We start from the raw sequence: 20,072 nt of genomic DNA, 5'->3' as shown, positions 1-20,072 counted from the left end.
AAAGGTCAAATGTGGGACTGACCATGAGAGGGAGGTAACTCTTAGTGGGAAAGTTTTGCTTCACGATGGAGATTAATTAACACTCAATGTCATTGCAAGGTATTTTTATCATGTTTCCAATTCTGCTAAATATAGGGCCTTTTTAGGGCAAATCACTGGTAATTAGGACCTTCCCAGGGCTAAAACAAATTTAGGTTGCAGCTGGTGAGTGGACTGACCTGTTTGATGTTCCCGGCCAGATCCCTGTAGTACTGGACCCCGGTCTGTGGCACATACTGACTGAAGAACCCCTGCACAGCTGACGGCTTACTCCAGGGCTGGGCAGGTCCGGAGTTGTCTCCCCTGGGTGAGGGAGTCTGACCATTACCTTTCACTGTGGGTGGTGGGGTCTTGTCTTTGTCCTGGAGGGTAAGAAGTTATATTCATACATGGCCGTAAGATTGTTTCAGAATTGTGGATAAAACAAAAATCACTCATAAATAAAAGTTTTTTTAGTTATATCTTACACAGAATCAAGTAATTCTGTTCTACTAACAACTTGTTCAGCTGCTATCCCATGTCTATATTATGTACCAATTTCAACAAACCAATATCTGATGATTAAATACATGAGTTAAAGAGAACAATTTTGTTTCAAACACTCCGAAACTACTAATCTTTAGTTAATCTGTCAGCCTTTTAATTACTAACCTTTTTCTTTTTCTTAAAGAAGAAGAATTTGCGGTCCTTCTCTGGCTTTTCTGATTTGACTGGTTGGTCATCGTCAGGGACGACCACCGGCCCTTCCATGTCCACCTGGATCTCATCCTTGAAGGTCACCACGTTAGGGTGGGTTCGGGTCATAGGTCGAGGGGATTTGGGAGACTTGGGGGTCTTCGGCTGGCAGAGGTCAAACAAGATCAAACACTTACATACAAGTTGAATGGAACGAATACTCCATACAGAATCTTATACTTAGACTGTATTCTTTTTACTGAGGTCTGAGTTCATGGAAAGGTTGGTTAAATATTTCACATTTCTCTGCTGAGAGAACATGATATTAATGGTTACCAAGAGTTATTCCCCTTTCACCACTGATGTTCAAGGAACAGCTTTAGTAATTACTCCATTAGAAACAGTCTGCTGCATCCACAAATGAGTTTTCTTCCCAGAATGTATATAAATAACAGTTGGTGTTTACCCGAGCGAAGGACTGTATGATGATAATTATCTCTGGGTGTTCCTTCCTACGAGCCACATCCATTGCTGTCTCGTTTTGCTGCAAAATTAACATACTTCATAGTAAAAACATTTGTAATGGGCTCACATATTACTAAAAATAACTTTAATAACATCATTCAACAACTTTAAAGGAAAAAATAATAAACATATCACCATTTGAAGTTTTACATAATTTAAAAGATGACAAAAATAAATGCTTACAGTTTTTAAAGATGCAAATACAATCCATATTCAAAATTCATAATGTCTTTATCATCATTAGCAGCGGTCAAAGTAGCATAGGATTATAAATAATAATTTTGCTGATGTTAAGACCGATCTCACATACTGGTGGAAATCCTAACTCTGAGTGAATTCCCTCGGTTATAATAGGGCCAAGACAATGTAGGTAAATAGTCTGTTTATAGCAAACCTTATTTTTGATCTGAACATCAATGCCAGATTCCACAAGGAGTTTGCCAATCTTCCTTCTCTTGAGTGCTGAAGCAATGTGGAGGCACGTGTCCCCATTCTGTACACAAGAATACAAATAAGGTCACTGTTTAAAAACTCCAATCACTCAAAATAATAATCTGACTGATATGTTTTCAAAGAAATGCAACCATTCACATAAAACCATCCCCTCATTCATCCACCCGTATCTAGCTACCATCCCCCTCACTCAAATATCCACACTCCAAACCATCAAATACTAACTCACTCATCCATCCACTTCCTCACTCAATTATTCATACCAAACCATCCCCTTTCTCACTCAACTATCTATCCACTTATTAACTCCATATCAAACAATTCCCTTTGACTCACCCATTTCCTAACATAACCATCCATATACCAAACCATTTCCTCACTACTTCACCAATTCAGTCACTCATACATGCACCCAACCATCCCTTAACTCACTCATTCATCCACCCAATCATCCCTTGACTCACTCATTCACTCACCCAACCATCCCTTGACTCACTCATTCACTCACCCAACCATCCCTTGACTCACTCATTCACTCACCCAACCATCCCTTCACTCACTCATTCACTCACCCAACCATCCCTTGACTCACTCACTCCAACCATCCCTTGACTCACTCATTCACTCACCCAACCATCCCTTCACTCACTCATTCACTCACCCAACCATCCCTTCACTCACTCATTCACCCACTCAACCATCCCTTGACTCACTCATTCCAACCATCCCTTGACTCACTCATTCACTCACCCAACCATCCCTTCACTCACTCATTCACTCACCCAACCATCCCTCGACTCACTCATTCACCCACCCAACCATCCCTTCACTCACTCATTCACTCACCCAACCATCCCTTGACTCACTCATTCACTCACCAACCATCCATCCCTTCACTCACTCATTCACTCACCCAACCATCCCTTGACTCACTCACTCATCACCCAACCATCTCCATCACCAACACTCACCCAACCATCCCTTCACTCACTCATTCACCCAACCATCCCTTCACTCACTCATTCATTCACCCAACCATCCCTTGACTCACTCATTCACTCACCCAACCATCCCTTGACTCACTCCCTTCACTCACTCATTCACTCCACCCAACCATCCCTTGACTCACTTGACTCACTCATTCCAACCATCCCTTGACTCACTCATCCACTCACCCAACCATCCCTTGACACTCATTCACTCACCCAACCATCCCTTGACTCACTCATTCACTCACCCAACCATCCCTTGACTCACTCATTCACTCACCCATTCACTACCAAACCATCCCTTGACTCACTCATTCACTCACCCAACCATCCCTTCACTCACTCATTCACTCACCCAACCATCCCTTGACTCACTCATTCACTCACCCAACCATCCCTTCACTCACCCATTCCATCCCTTCACTCACCCATCCCTTCCTCACTCATTCACTCACTCACTCACTCACCAAACCATTCCTTCGCTCACCCAACCACCCCTTCACTCACCCCCTCCCACTCACACACACCCCAACACACACACTCACCCACCCACTCACTCACTCATACACTCCTCTGGGGAGACCAGCCTGTTACAGTGAAACCAGACCCTGGATCAATGCTACAAGATGACAGGGAGGGGTCACCGAGTGGGCCTAGCTAGGGTGTTGACTGAGACAGGGAACAGACAGGCTCCACACTGTTTATAACGCCTGTCTGTGTAACTAGCAATAGAAAACTGATTTGTTTATTTATCCCTTTTCACATGAAAATATAATTATAATTTGTCTTTCTTGTGACATAAACCATATGTCTCTTCAAGTACTCTCAAAGAAGAAAATATCATTGAATTCTTCAGATGTGGACTGTATTTGTTTTGACTCATTAATTATCAAGTTTTGCACTGAATGCATATTTTATGAAAAATCTATGCACCTTATTCCCATTAATGTTCCACGTTTCAGGTTAATGGAAAACTACAATTTCTGTATAAGAGCTTGTAGTATGACTGTTGTATTTATTTCCCCTAAACTCATCAAGGTTGTGCAAACACCTGACATCACCTGCTTATATTACTGAGTGAGTGAGTGAGTGAGTGAGTGAGTGAGTGAGTGAGTGAGTGAGTTTGAACAGTATTGTAGTTATGTCATGGTATGTCAAATTTTATATGGGGGAATAACAGTAAATACTGCAGGTCCCAGATGTTTACAACTTTGGAGTGAGTGAGTGAGTGAGTGAGTTTGGTTTTACGCCGCTTTTAGCAATATTCCAGCAACATCACGGCGGGGGACACCAGAAATGGGCTTCACACAATGTACCCATGTGGGGATTCGAACCCGGTCCTTCAGTGTGACGAGCGGATGCTTTTAACCACTAGGCTACCCCACCGCCTCTTACAACTTTGGAGGGTGGGTATGCTGACAAACATAAATGGGTTGGAACATGTTGAAGTATGAACGTTAGGACTATCTTAGTGCTAAGATTACATGGAGGAACAGACAGAGTGTTTCACGGCATGAGCTTCTGGGGTACAATCACACACACTCAGCCAGCCCACAGATGGTACCCACTAGTCTGCATCACCTCCAATGACAAGCATCAGTTCTGAGATCCATTCCGACCTGATCTCCCTACAGGGATACCAGGATACAGAGCTTAGAAGGGTAATATGTTTAACAAACATGTACCTGGATACATGAAAGGTGGACTGAACATGTTCTATACTGCAGACGTGTTATTGAGGAGCTCCACAACTGCAGAGGTCAGTCCACAGAGAATCGTCAGAAATATCTCAGACAGGCAGCTGACTACCATAATTCCACTGCCTATTACTGCACACTAGGACAGCCCTTGGAATGGATGCTGATACTGCCGGGAACACAACCGCTCATAATAACAGGTTCAGGGGAACACCTGTATTTATTTTGGCTTGGCAACTACGATTTTTTCCTTTACAATGTGTATATATGTGTGTAATCTATTCACGCCTTACAAATAAAGCTGTAAATTATAATCTTGTTTTAATAAATAGGTTTTTAAAACGAATGTTTGATAAGGTGTAGCAAGCTTTGGAGCAGTAATGAAGGTTATACATGGGCACCAGGCACATCAAATAGACAGAAACATTTGTGCGAAAAAAAGAACTGAATTCAGAAATAGATTTCTTTCAAGCGATATAAAATCATATTTGCAGACGCATCCAGTGGAAGCAAATGATAACGCTATGTAACCGAGACTCTTGAAAACTAATTACCTAACTACACACTCTGGCTGCATTAAGTTATCTGTTTGGCTAAATTTTTATACGCATCCGTTTTAATCCTGCCCTACCAAGATGCATCATATGCAATGTCATAAATTGTGTAAGATTTTTTTACTCCAATCCCCCTATGAAGAAACTGAAGCCTACATCAAACGTCTGACTGTGAGGGAGAAGTCATTGCAGCAAAAATAAAAATGGGAGTACAAAGTGTTGCTTTATTCATGGATGCAACTACATTTGACCTTTGACACATGAGGCTGTCTGTGGTGTATGCATTTCAGAAACGTATTAACATGACTCGAGTTAAATAAGTTCATTCATTTATGTAATTTAGAAATCCTTTTTTCAGTCAGAGGTGAGTCACCCATATAATTATTTTCATGATTAAATAATTAAAGTTTTCAGGGCAAAGAATTAATTCCATGTTTTGAAGCAATTATGAACACAGTGAAGCAAGAGAGTTAATTATTTTAGTTAGATGAAAGTTAAATTTTGTGCATTATGATCCTCCCAAAGCTGCTAAATATCCTGGACAAAATGAACTGGACTAAGTATTTTCTTTAAGGACATGTTAATATTCCAGACAAAGGAGGAAGTTATAAAGGAGGAAGGTATGCATTTTGTTAGTGTGGGAAGTTTAACAGCAATAAGTTTTTAACACTGAAACCATTAAATTTTCAACAGAAAAACTTTGGTCATCCAAACTATGCATATTTTCATCTTAAAAATATAATCAATACTACTATTCCTGGTTTCAGTGTGTAGCTGGGAAGACTGTTGTCAATTAAGATGGCCAATACATCCGGAGTTCAAATCAATAATGTCCTAAAATAATGAACAACCAGTTGGTAGCATTGTAAGAGCACATTTTTGTACAAAATACAGTGTTTGATTAAATGTTTGAAATGTTCTCACTTAAACAATTCACAGAATGAAATTGACAGGCACCCACCATGAAGATCTGAGTGAGTGAGTGAGTGAGTGAGTGAGGTATCAGCAAAGTAGCCTATTTTCAGAAAATTCTGATCTAGTATATTCTTGTTACAGGTTAATCCTTACACTACCTACATGAAAACAGATAAGCCATGTATGTTTGTTGTAACAAAATCTATAACAAGATCAAAATATACTTTTACCTATTTTGATCTGCTCTAAAATTGTCAGTATAAATAATTAATAAAATTGACAAAATACTAAACTAATACTCTTGTAAATGTTAAACTGAGTTGGTGAGCACAACAAACACTTGATTGTTTATTATTGGAACAATGGTGAGTGCTGTTTTCATAACTCTCCAGGTGTTGTATCATTGATCTACCTGTGTGAGCTTTTCCGTTTTGTTCACTAAGATATTATGATCCTCACCTTGTTCTGTTCGTTGATTTTACACCTGGCACTGAGCAGTATTCGTGTGACACCTGCATGGCCGTATCTGGCAGCTGTGTGCAAAGCTGTATCCCCGTACTGCAACACAACAACATAACATCTCACTGAGCTGATTGTTTGTTGTTTAACGTCACACTCAGCAATTTCCTGTTTATGATGGTTGTCTGTAAATAATCACATCTGACTAGACAATCCAGTGATCAACGGCATGAGCATTGATCTACGTAATTGGAATACGATGACAGGTGTAAACCATGTCAGTGAGCCTGACCACCTGATCGCCTCTTACAGCAAGCAAGGGTCACTGAAGACCAATTCTAACCCAGATCTTCAATGGGAACTTCTCACTAAAGGACACAACCAAACATAACAACTCCCTGAAGAACACATTCATCTCATAACTTCAAAAAATGGCTTTAAACCATGAAAAAAATTGCATGGAACATTAAACATGGGTACAAGTGTATATCTGTCTTGTCTAGATGACTCACATTGTTCTTCAGATCTGAATCACAGCCAGCGTACAGCAGGACCCGGGAGCTCTCATTGTGTCCATTCTGGGCAGCCAGATGTAGTGCAGTAAAGCCTCCCTTGTTGGCGATGAAGGAATCACATTCATGCTTGACCAGCATCTCCACCGTCTTGCTGAACCCATTCCAGGCTGCCTCGTGGGCCGTGTTGCCATTCTACAACACCATCATCAGTTAGATACCACACTCAGTGACTGCATGAAACAATTTACGTTCCAAATTCAATTTAGCTATATTTCCAGGTAACCTCAGTCTGCACTCAAAACAGTCTGCATTCATCAATGAGAGCATCATGAGCAAAATTTAACAACATTTTCAATAAATATTCTAGAACACTGGTGCCCCTTCAGGCAATTGTCACAAGGTTTAGGTTGGGGAAAATATTCTGTTTTATGTTCCAGGGCAAAAATAAAATCTTTTTAAAGTGTGTCCTGATGTCTTCCTTTAGCAACCACAGTACACATGTGCAGACCAACCATCAACCTGACACTTGAGAGCTGTCATCCCTTGTGGTTATTTGTAGAATTTCTTCTGAACTCAGCGGCAATTATCATATATGTTCACTGTTTGACTGAATTTTGCTTTATTTTGACTCAAATTTACAACTGTCGGATCTATTATTTTGCTTTAAAATTCAAACTTTACCTTGTCTTGCTTATTGATGGCACAACCTGCATTGGTGAGAGTCTCAATGACCTCTGCATGACCTTGAGAAGCAGCGCGATGTAATGCTGTGTAACCAAGCTGAAATGAAATCAGTTTCAGGTTAGGAACAATTTTCCCGTTTTGCTTTTTTTAAATAAGATTTGTTGGAGTGAAAACTAAATTTGAATGATAATCTTTGGCTGCAAACAAAACATTCATTGTATTATTCATATTTCAAAGCAATAAATCCCAACCTATCTGTCATAAGTGGGAGGGAGAGCTGGGCATAACAGCACTTTAACAGTATTTCAGCCATAACACTCACTGCTTTACATGGAGGGAAACATCAAAGTGGCACAGGTTGTAGACAATAACCACTTTGGTGAAACCCAGGAGCCCAGACACGGTGCCGACAGATCAAAGTATCATCACTGTTGGGGGGACGGAGAGGAGAGAAAGGGGAATGGGGGAGTTGGAGAGGGGGAAGGAGAGACATACATAGGATTCCTTTCATCCTGATCATCTCAAAGCCTCTACTGGGTGTAACTTCTCAGATATTTCTATCTTGTTTGAATCAGTTTTGAATAAATAAAGTTGAACTTTCACACTGAAGCATAAAAAGGTACTTTAACAGCACCAATATTCTGACTTCTACACACAATCATCAACCTTCAAAGACACCAGTTAACACCAAAAGACTTACTTGCTATATTTAGTACTATTTACATTGACACATTTCTTTGACATAACAGAAGACAAAGTCCATTATTTTTATTTGTTGTATACTCCATTAAATAACAAGTTTAATCAAAGAACTGTTGATAAACTAAAAACATAAAAGTGGAATCTTTACCAAGTCTATCATCAACTTGTTTGCGTTTGGTATATTCCAAGTCTGTCATACAGACCACAAAACAAATATATCCAAGAAAGCCTATGCAAGTCTAAAAAATGTGGCAGGTCTAGATTTCCACAGTTAAGTTTCAGGGCTCCTTTTCATTATATATATGTTGTTGTTTTTTATATTATGAACTGTTTTCCCTTTAAAATATGTTCATTTCAGAGACTAGTTGTTAGTCTAGTATACTCCGTATGATCAGATTCTTTTCATTACAGTGCTCCCTCCAGTGTTGATCCAATGCAGAGATTAAATTACCCCACACCAGGCTGCGAACAGTATGCCCCGAACACTATCCTGTTTGATGTAAGAAAACTCTCAAGGACTGACAGTGAGGATCCATGTCCTGGTAAAGATACTCTTGGCTCAAGTACATCATCTGGGGTCAATCCCAAACTTAATCTGTTCCACACACTGGGAAACTTTAACAATGTTCTGTGAAACGTGTTTGATCATATTTTTATGATAACTAGATCATGAACATTTTGGGATCAAGAACTATATTTTGTTCAGTGATGTATATGTTTTCTCTCTGTGAATTCCTGCTTGTATTGCTTCTGATAACTATCTCAGGAGATTGTCGTATTTGGAATATCATCCATGCATTTTTAATGATGTTTACTGATATGGAATCAAATAACTTTGGTTTCATGTTTCATATAAACTGATAAAACTTGAGTAAATGTTCTTTATCGTTGAGGCATTATGCCTAACAACACACTAAAGTCATATGTACACAACAGTGATCGATTGAAAACAGAATACTATTCTTTCAAGGTCAAAGTTTTCACTTTAAACTCAATTCCATCAGTTTGCTACATTTATCAAGCCTCAAGTTGGCCATTAACACCAGTCCTTGCACTTATCTGATGTTTATCTTTCGAAACTTGTAATAAAGAGATCTTTTAACGCCTCTAACAAATTCCCCCTCTCTGCAAGACATTTGGCATCAATCCCACTGACTCTTGAAAGTAGTTCCGGCAGCCGGCAGGCAGCTGCTATCAGAGGCAGAACACTTCAGGAGAAGGAACCAAAGAGTGACAGATGATTGCAGCCAATGAAAAACCAGGAGTCTGGGACTAATGGCCAATAATAACAGAGATAAGGTGAGAAGTATCCTGTAGAAGACAAGCAAGTCAGACATTTAAATGTTTCCTTCTTGAATGCTGTGAGTGTGTGTGGGATCACAAGGGCCATGTGTTGCTAGGAAAGGCAAGGAGAGGAGAGTTTGTGATGAAAGAGGTACAAGAGCCATTCTCACGTCTCTCACTAAAGGCTGCATCGACTGGGCATAGACCACTCTTGTTTCAGAGTAGATTTAAGTGTCCACTGCCCAATTATGATTTCTTCCAATATACTTTTGTGATAAAAAATATTTAAAAAAATATGTCATGGTTTTATTTACACCCCCCACCCCCAATCCAACTATATGTTAAATTGATTGCCGGGTGTGTTTCCATTTGAATAAGATCAAAGTCATAGCCATGAATTACCCTAAGTGCTATGCAGCAGAGTTTTTTCACAAAAAAGTGAAAAGAGCCAATTTTATGTTACTCCTTATACTTGAGAACATTTTAAACAAACTATATGAAAGCAATTTGTAACGTAAAATATCCTCCATTAGATATATCACTTTCTATATAAATATGTTAATACTATTGATTAAATTTATCAGCAAATAAACATCATTACATCTATCGGATGATGGTACACTATATACACAGAAACATCGAAGTTGACTTGAATGTGTAAAAAATATCAAATAAACTCTGCCATTATTGAAGTCTGGGAGCCACTGTATTCGCAATATTATGTAATTTCAACACAATTCCTTATGGACAAGTATTGTGTTAAAATATATTCTTAGACGTTTATTACATATAATAAAATTTTAAATATTTATGAAATACCCGTAAAAATATTTTCATAATAGACATGATGTGTGACAAATTTGCAATGTTTTGTAAGGAGATATGTAGGGCTGTCAAAAAAGGGAGATAACTCTTGTAAGCCTAAGTGAAATGTTTCCTTCTTCCATATAGTCTTTGCAATGTGTGACAGGTGAATGGTCAATACAACCTAGTTTGACTGCTGTGTCATCTTGAGGGCATTGACACACTATACACACATGGAATAGACATAGACTCCAGAGTTATTGACCTACCTGATATATCAAAGAGGTAGAAAAGAGGTGACAGAGCCAAGTGGTGAAATTATACCTGAAGCCTTCCTCTCAAATAAATGTATTACAAAATACTACAGATACACACGCCTTTTTACTCCATCTTCATAAAAATTACCACACTGAACAAATTCAAATCATATTTCAGAAAATAATAATCTGTTTTGCTATCAAGCTGAATCTTAGGTCTGCCTTTGAGAATAAACATACTTGCATACAAATACTTCTTTCGAACCCTGTCACTTTCCTCTCCAAGAAGGTAAACGTAACAAGAGAAATAACTTGAAATTTCATATTATCATAACAACAAAATTTGTTTTGGCAGACTGTTTTATGGAAATTAGATTTGCTTTCTCCTTGAATGAGCCTGAAACACTTGAAAAGTTTTGTTTTTTTATAAGCCTAGAGCAGTCACAGTAAATACCCGTCTCTACGGCGTGGGGAATTAGACCCGGAGAGCAGACAATGGGTGTAGTGTAGAACATGCCACCCTAAAGCCATTAAACATGGAGGAAATTCTCAAATTTACATAATGCACTGCAGGGTTGTTATTACAAGGGTGCTTGTTGATACAAAACTGTTTGAAATATAAACCAGATTATGAACTTGCTTGGAACAAAAAGCCATGATTCTGTTATATTTCTTCACTCTTAAGGAAGGCAATTCTGTACAGCCAGTTGGGGCACCCTACTGGAGCTGCTATTTAATATTATTTTTTGTGAGAGATTAAACAGGACGTGTTTTCTGACAATTCATTTTTTACTACGGTTTACAATTGTCACATAAAAAGAAACAACACTGCTGCATAAAAAAATGGTGACAAATACATATATAGTCTCTGCTCTCTCACACACACAAATCCCTAAAACAATTGGTTATTGTTTGGTATGGTTGGCAGTGATACTGCCATGATGTAGTGACTTGCAACAGTATATGAAATAAGGCCCGTCCGACCAAGACGGTCTACATTTCTGACAGACGGTCTAAATTTACAGACAGCCAGCCCGTTGGTCTGGTAGAAATTTTAGATGTTCCATACATCTGAGTAAATTTACCATATTTGGTCTGGTTAAATCCATTTTGGGCTGGTAACATTTTGAAGTTACCAGCCCTGATGTCTGGCTGGAGTTTTGGCTTATTTCATACACTGACTCGCAAGTGTGTGTTTTCGTTCTCTAGTGGAAAATCTGGTTGAAAAGGTGAATTTTCCTTATTTTTTTTCAACCTGCCACCTTATATACCTTACCTATTATATACCTTATATCCTTAGCTTATATCCATGAATATGTTACTTTTCAAGGTTTATAATACTTTATTTACCTGTCAGATTCTATTTTCTAAAATTTGTACTTGCAACTCTCAAATGCTGGATCAAGACATAATTTCTAAGGAAAAATTAGCTAGCTATCCTTTTTCTTCATGGCAAAAAAGCAAAACAAACAATTTCGAGGCCACCAGTATCATTGTGCACCATCATGTCCACACATCACAGAGGAATGACAACTATCAGCTACTGATAGCCTCAGTAAAATGCCCCGAAACTCACAATACCAGGATGATTACATTTTAGCAACACAGGATTATAGTCTTAAGGCAACATGTTTTGCGACGAAAAAAAGACGCATTAACTGTGTCATGCGTGAATGATGTCCCTTGAAAGGAACACAAAAGACTCGAAATGAAAGCTTATCGTATCCTGCATATCAGAATAAGGGGGCGATATGGGGCTGTAGACAACAGAGCCTAGTTGTTATGTGTCGTAATGGTTTCTTGGGCGATGTTTATGCTAGAAGAGGCATATAGTTTTCAAATAAGGGGAGGTACATTGCCCAGTGTTTTCTATGGCCAATATAAAAACAAGTTAGTAAGGTAGCCTCTCAGTAATAGCACTGTCCTGTCACCTGAAAATCTAGGTTAAGTTCCCCATCCGTTAGAAATCTATGTACTGGGGTGATGATGGGGTATATCGTTCAGCATACAATAACTTAAAAACCCTACACGTTCTGGATCAGTCCAAGTTTATTGTAAAAGATTAATGTATTCATAATATCCATAAACAAAATGCTGATCCTAAACGAAAACTTAACTGGTTAATGTAATTGTCCCAAATCTTGTATATGACTAGATGCAACTACACAACAGAAGGTGGTATTAGCAAACCACAAACTGCAGGGATGAACTCAAAACAGAACCAGCAGTCTAGATGTTTCCCTACAGAGACACAGATGATCTGCATGGGCATAGAGATATTTCACAACTAAGATTCAACTTGACATATCATTCTGTGTTCATTTGGCGTTTTCCAGACTAAGCCAGAAAAATAATGACTCTTGTCCCAAGATTTTACTGACTACTAGTGCCAACCCCTCTCCTCCGTGCCCATAACATCAAGACCCTGAATTATGGATTACTCCACTATATCTTATTTTCAAAATGTGTCATTGCACCAAACTCTCTGGTTCAATGACATTAAGTTTCATGTCATTGAATGCCATAAACAAATAGTGACTTCATTATGAAAGGTACTCACAGCGTCTTGAGCATCTTTATCACCACCATGCTGCAGCAGCATCTTGCACACCTCCACCTGTCCATTCAAGGCAGCATACTGCAGGGCTGTCCGTCCATCCTGCAACATCCATAAATCTCCTTCAGTACAACTGTCACCATCACACTCATTAACATGGGTCAAGGCTGCTTGCTTTTCATACAATGACAGGAATTATGTGGGTACACTTAATCATTAAAAATATTTTATTACATTAAAAATAAGTTGCTGTAATGCTCATATCTGATTTGTTAGAGGAATGTTACTAATAATTGCTTCATTAGGTCCCCAAAACAGGTTTCTGTATTGGCTGTTCCCTTTTTTCTTTCTGTCAGTATATACTTCGGTTCTTACAAAAAATGAAGCTTCTTTCCTACTAATATAAATGATGTACAAGGGGAACAAAATTATAACATTGTTATTGACCTACTACTTCCTCTACAAGGCTACATGCCCACCAGAATTATTACTAGACTGGAGCTTCGTGTTAACATATTTAATCTTCAGTCCAGGCACCCAATCCACAAAGCACCTGTAACACTAAGCCTATGATATACTGTATAGCTGTGATAACTCATGGCTTTGTGGATCCAGACAAAGCTGATCAGATGGGCCTCGACCGACTCCCGCCGTAGCAAGGGACACAACTCTGACAGAGAAACCTAAAACATAAAGAACCTTGTGCCATCCAACTGTGAGTGAGGGAGTTTTACACCACTTTTAGCAATATTCCAGCAATGTCACAGTGGGGGACACCAGAAAAGGGCTTCACACATTGTACCCTTGTGGGGAATCGAACTTGGGTCTTCGGCGTAACGAGCGAACGCTTTAACAACTTGGCTACCCCACCAGCCCCCATTCAACTGTGGATTCTCTCAGTACCTGATGGATATTTAGTAACAGAATCAGAGTTCGACAAAGTTAGCTACATGCAAATAACTATCAACAATGAAAATTTGAAGTTACATTAAAAACCCATAAGCTTTTAACACAGAAGTGCATTGTTTCCAGAACAGTTGATGGTTGTTGTGCTTGTTGCAACATCCAGGTACACAATATGTCCAACTGTTCATGAGGATTCAAGCAGCGACAAGTATATACCGGTATGAGTCTTTTTGTGTCACGTAAATGACTCTAACCAGATCATCATGAAATATGTTCTGGGTGGGTGACAACACAAACTTCAAAGGTAGTTTGACATCAAGAAATTTCAGGACTGTTACACAACAGGTATTTATAATGAAAACACAGACAGAATGACGTAGTTACTTCAAAGAGGTTGAAACAAAAAAGTGAGTGAGTGAGTAAAATTTGTTTGTTTTTAACACCACACTTAGCAATATTCAAAATATATGGCAGCAGTCTGTAAATAATTGAGTCTGGACCAGACAATCCAGTGATCAACAGCATGAACACGATCTATGCAACTGGGACACGATGATGTGTGAGTGAATGAGTGAAAACTACTTTGAACAGTACAAACATTATACATGTTTTCATATATATCAACAGTAGAAACAGCATACAAACAGCTATAACAGTGAGTTAAAGTCACTTTGAAGAGTATTATATTAATTACAAGTTTTTCTAGCATAATGTGGCATGACAACCGTTACTACTGACAAGCCAAGAATGATAGCCTGTCCCACACTGGAACCGAGTCCAAGACCTCAGAGCCACCTGTGTGACATGCATCATCATCTGACAAGCCAAGAACGATAGCCTGTTCCACACTGGAACCGAGTCCAAGACCTCAGAGCCACCTGTGTGACATGCATCATCATCCTATGATCTATATCGTCATAGTCATGACATCACTTAGTAGTCACGTGAGCTAACGGCAATTGACTACTTCGTTTCTGACTATGACTTGGTAGAACAACAATCAAACTTCCACTTACAGGTAAAACTATTAATTATTCAATTATCTCAATAATTTCTTCAGCAGATTCTTACAAGATCATTTATATCCTCTTCAGGGCCCTAAGTTGCATATTTTCTCCAAAGAACCAAACAGTACTACCTCTCACCACGGCATGCACTCAATACCACTGAGCCTGTGATCCCCTTCCATGGTAATCTACCCATCCGACAGTTATGTGGGACCTAATCTATTGTGGAATCCATGCAGACTAAATATTCAGGTTGCCTTTCTTCCATTGAGAACAACACCCAAACTTGTTGCAGGATACAAGCATACTCAAAATAAAAACGTATCAATTTGAAAGTCGACAGTCCAGCCAGTAGTTTCCTGAATCCATCTGATGTCATTGATTAGCGAGTGTAGGTTACAAATGACTTTAGCTTTATACAAACAGACTCCTCAATTGATTTTCCCAGTTGTGGCTGAACAATGTACGGAATGCCTGGGAAAGCCAGCCAGTAAATTACTCTGTGTGTGTGGTGGCCTTGATTCCAATGTAATTTTGTGCCGACTCAATAGCAGAGGGGTGTGAATTCTAACACCCTGGGTGTACACAGCCTTGCGCTCGCACACAGACCTATACAAAACTCACGGCTCAGTGTTCTGCACAAATAAGTTTACATATACTTCATATATTCAGGCAGCAGTTTGTGTGAGTGAATCATTCAGCTTGGCCTTACACTGGTTTGAAGAGTTCAGACTCGATTATTTATGCCGCTGTCACACAGCTGGAATATTGCAGAGTGTGGCGTTAAACAACAAACAAACGTAATAAAGGCGGGAGCTAGAGATCAACAACAGACATACACTACTGAATCATGGCTTAATACCTGTATATGCATATGTTTAACACCATGTCTTATTGTACAATGAGTGAATGAGTGAAGCCTGATCACATCGAAATCCTAGATGAAATGAAATGAAATAACACAGGTATGACCCTGACAAAACTAAAACAAACATTACAAATGTTTTTTTTCTACATGATCAAACACAGCAAAATTCCATCTTCATGAAAGCAGGCAGAAAATATTCAGTCTGGACCAGACAATCATGTGATCGTTATTACACAGAATTTCCCAGGTCTGAAGACATGCAGTGAGCCAGATCCTCCTTAATTATCACCACCTTGTATGACAAGCACAGGTATCAGGGGAACTTTCCTAAAACCATCTGGGGGTTTTGGATAGTATATTAAGACCGGCCCCATCCCTAAAATCAACCATCGGGACACAAAGCATGACATGCAAGTTTTTAATACTCTCATTTCTATGCCACTACAATTTCATGGTACTTTGAACAGTGCATGAAACCATGACATGAAGCCTGTCAGCAAACTATCAATTACCTTTCAGAAACACACAGCTTATTTCATAAAAAAACTGAAGCAATACATGATTTTATCTTTAAACAATTAGGTTTTCTTTCCATTTCCATGATCAAAAAGGGTAACCATGTGGCTGTTTGATCCATATCACTCCAAAGGTCACGTTCATTACTCTTGTTTCAGATTTTGATAAATTGAGCTTACTCTACGTCTGTAGTTGACAAACAGTTGTGCTGTGTATTATCCTCCAGGAAATGGTTGAGGGAACAAAAGAAAGGTATATTTGATATGTCAAGTGAAGTCATTTGCTATGATAAATACATAATTAGTTTGATTTACTAACCAAGGACCTGTTCATATACCTGTTAATGCAAAGATCAAAAGGGTTGGTACACAGGTACACCCCTGATCTGACAGGTAAAGAAACCAGGTGTAACTGCCCCTGGTCATAGAGGTCCGACTCAAGACAAATTACAGTGTGGACAAGGGTTATATAATTAACAGCATTAACAGGGCATAGAAGGAGACTGCTTTCAGGTGTACCCAGGCATATGAACTAAATTCTAGTTTTGATTGTTCATAATTATATAGTAAATTGTCTGTTTCAGTTCCTTTCATTAGCGGGATACAAAGAATGATTGTGTTTTCTCCATAAGAATTGCTACCTTTCTATGTCTAAAGAATGAGTTTGAAAGAAGAGGAAATTCCAAATGTAAAGTGTTTATTTCTGAAATGGCCGAGTGAGTATGGTCCTATGGAGCAATATCTCAAATAGTGCCTATGCCAACTGGTTAACTTATAACAGCTTGTAGTATGACTGTTGTATTTATTTCCCTTAAACTCATCAAGGTTGTGCGAACACCTGACATCACCTGCTCATGAGTGAGTGAGTGAGTTAAGCCCAATCACATCTAAATCCTACATGTTTACAACTGAGTGAGTGAGTGAGTGAGTGAGTGAGATCTACTTATTTATGTGGAACACAACATGTTTTGGACACAACTTCATTCATCCAATGAAGAAGTAACCATATAATACGAATCATTGTCTTCTTCACAATAAAGGAATAGACATCCATAAATCCTTTCCCTTTGTTAATTTTACAGACTGTTAGTTAACACAGACAGAAACTTGTGCAGGACAAAACATGAAACTGGTGACACTGCCCAGTGCAATAAGGAAACACATGCCCTCCCACCCATTATCAGCCCAACAAGAAAGAGTTGTTTATGGAAACAATATACGCGTAACAAATTGCTTGACTGGCAATCAAATGTGATGGAATCACTTGCAATATATCAGAAACTCAATGACCTGAAGTAGATAAGTCACCTCTTTAAAGACGGTGACTTATTATGTCATTATATTTCAGCCACCTCCTGTAACACACAGCTGGGATTTGAAAATTGTTGTTTGAATACAGCAAGTGTTTCAATACAGTTCAAAACACGCAACATGGATATACAGATTAATGGCAACTTTTCATGATGTCAACCTTGAGTGACACAATAGTGATTTATGGCTCTGCGGACTGCAGTTGTTTTGGGAATTCTGCCCCCCTGAAGAGGTAAAACTGGCTGTGCAATCTCCAGTTGCAATAGTGACACTATTATGTAACCTATGCCTGGTATTTCCTTCAATCACTGATGTTCTCCGGAACCTTACACACCCATGACACTGCACTCAACTTCAAACTCAAGTTAAGGTCACCCCAAGTAACCTGCCCTCAACAACTGAACTTTGGAATTTGTACACGGGTTAAGGTTTCTGTTGGTGTGTGGGGACACCTGGTGGCAGAAAGGAGAAACGTGACGTAAGGGATATCTACTGGGGAAGTTACTCTGACTTTGTTCTGGTAAATGATCCACACAGTCATGGGGCAGGGTTTTACCTCGACTCACTAACATCGGATCCCAGGGACCCTTAATTATTAGCTTCAAGGGTTCTTGCAGGCAATTCAAGGGTCCTGTGAAGTAACATTTTACAGAACTGTATGTTTTGATCATTTCTTAAGAGCCTGGAATGAATCATTGATTATGTGGACTGATGGGTGAAATGATGCATGCAACTGCTCTAAGAGAAAGAATGGAAATCATAGCAAAGTCACAGATGTGTTGTGGATACAGTGAATTGTGCACCCCTCTGGGGTGAATTCTTTCTTGCGTCCATTCCCTTCATTTGGGCATACTGGATACACATTTATGCGTCATGTAAAACCCTGATGTGTAGCACTACCCTATTCCTTAACACCTATTTAATACCTAGTTAGTACGATCAAGTAGCATCTTTACAACATCAACCTCATCCACCCTTTACCCACCCCTCATTCACCTAACACCTCTTCACTCCCCCTCAATACCCATCGACACCCAACACCATAAATCTTCTAATGACATAATTATAGTTATGAAGTGATTGGACAGAGTATTTTTTATTAATTAGCCCTTGACTTAGCAGCCATAAATTCATTTTCAATAAGCTCACTGTATATGGATAAAACAGATTCCTGCAATACTAACATAACAGGTTACAGAGGTATCATTTCTTGTATCTATCTTGTCATTTGATGAACATAAAAAGTAATTATAAAATCAATATTCATTTTCGGAAAAACAATTTCAGAAGTAATTTAACAAAAAGAACGAAACTGCAATCAGATATAAATGTCTAACAATAACTACAGAAACATATCAAAATTAAATGAATTAAGACTGCCTCAAAATATGTTGTCCTGTTTGGAATTAATTGTAAATGTTCCACTTTGGGGTGTCACAAAGACACAGTTTGAGGTGACAAGTCTTTGTATTTGTCTCGGTAAGGTAAAGAGTGGATTGTTTGCCAACATGTATGCTGTGCCTCAAGTCCTGTGACTCCCTGCTCAAATCTCCAGCGCAAACTGAAGCTACGTCGCACAGGTAAACAAGGCTTGTGTACATTCTCTTCTGTCAACAATCTTTGTCTAAACTATTTGATTTATGGATTCCGTGCACCATTCCGGTGCTTGAAACAACGCTGTTCACAGTGGCTAATGCAGTACTTTGCTTAAGCAATCAGCTGAATTCTTGACTTTTTCCACTATCAATGTGTTTGGGGACTGGGAGGTTTAATACCAAGATGGAGCAATTGTGATAGAAAAAGAATGAGAAAAAGGGAATCGCAAGGTCATATCATATTGGCTACTTCTTAACAGAGATCCATGTGATTGTTATTTTGGAACCCACTGTCACAACACTGGACTAAATCAATCCATTTCTGACTATGTTCACAACACATACACATGAGGCTCAAAGATGAACAATTCTGCTCATATCGAATATCCAACACTAAAAGGTCATTCAGGTTGTGTAAGCAAACTAAGCAAGTATCATCAGGCCAAATAGGGCCATCATTAAAATAAAAATTTCTTCTATTTTTGTAAGCAGTATCCATTATAATATTGTTTACAAAAAGATATGCCATGGTTCCCACATTCTGGAAAACATTAAGGCTAACGATGTTTTTGACAAGAAGACTCAGACAAGAAGAAATAAATAATTATGTCCATAAAAATCCTATCATTTCTTTTTGGCTTCACAAATTGCTTCATAAATAAGCAATATTTACAACTAATGTTTTTCACTAAATAATGAATATTACAATATAAATCATTAATCCTAAAAACAATATAAACTAAGGAACATGTTAAACTCAG

At 38.7% G+C, this 20,072-nt stretch overlaps 1 protein-coding gene across 2 annotated transcripts in view; it reads right to left on the bottom strand.

The window, feature by feature from the left end:
* The window catches only part of LOC124263332 (homeobox protein 2-like), a 78,314-nt gene that overhangs the window by 3,673 nt on the left and 54,569 nt on the right, over positions 1-20,072 (bottom strand). For both annotated transcript variants that reach the window (XM_046697912.1, XM_046697911.1), the window contains 8 exons: positions 13,113-13,211; positions 7,503-7,601; positions 6,819-7,013; positions 6,307-6,405; positions 1,634-1,732; positions 1,181-1,258; positions 691-879; positions 219-401 (listed from right to left, as the gene is read on the bottom strand). In XM_046697912.1, coding sequence (XP_046553868.1) covers positions 219-401; positions 691-879; positions 1,181-1,258; positions 1,634-1,732; positions 6,307-6,405; positions 6,819-7,013; positions 7,503-7,601; positions 13,113-13,211 — 1,041 coding nt within the window. The remainder of the gene's footprint in view (positions 1-218; positions 402-690; positions 880-1,180; positions 1,259-1,633; positions 1,733-6,306; positions 6,406-6,818; positions 7,014-7,502; positions 7,602-13,112; positions 13,212-20,072) is intronic.

Source organism: Haliotis rubra, unplaced genomic scaffold (assembly GCF_003918875.1).
Source record: "Haliotis rubra isolate DU_JTF1 unplaced genomic scaffold, ASM391887v1 Scf88, whole genome shotgun sequence".
NCBI classification, from domain to species: Eukaryota; Metazoa; Mollusca; class Gastropoda; order Lepetellida; family Haliotidae; genus Haliotis; species Haliotis rubra.
Note: the sequence above shows the minus strand (reverse complement) of the source record. Positions and strands in the feature narration are given on the sequence as shown.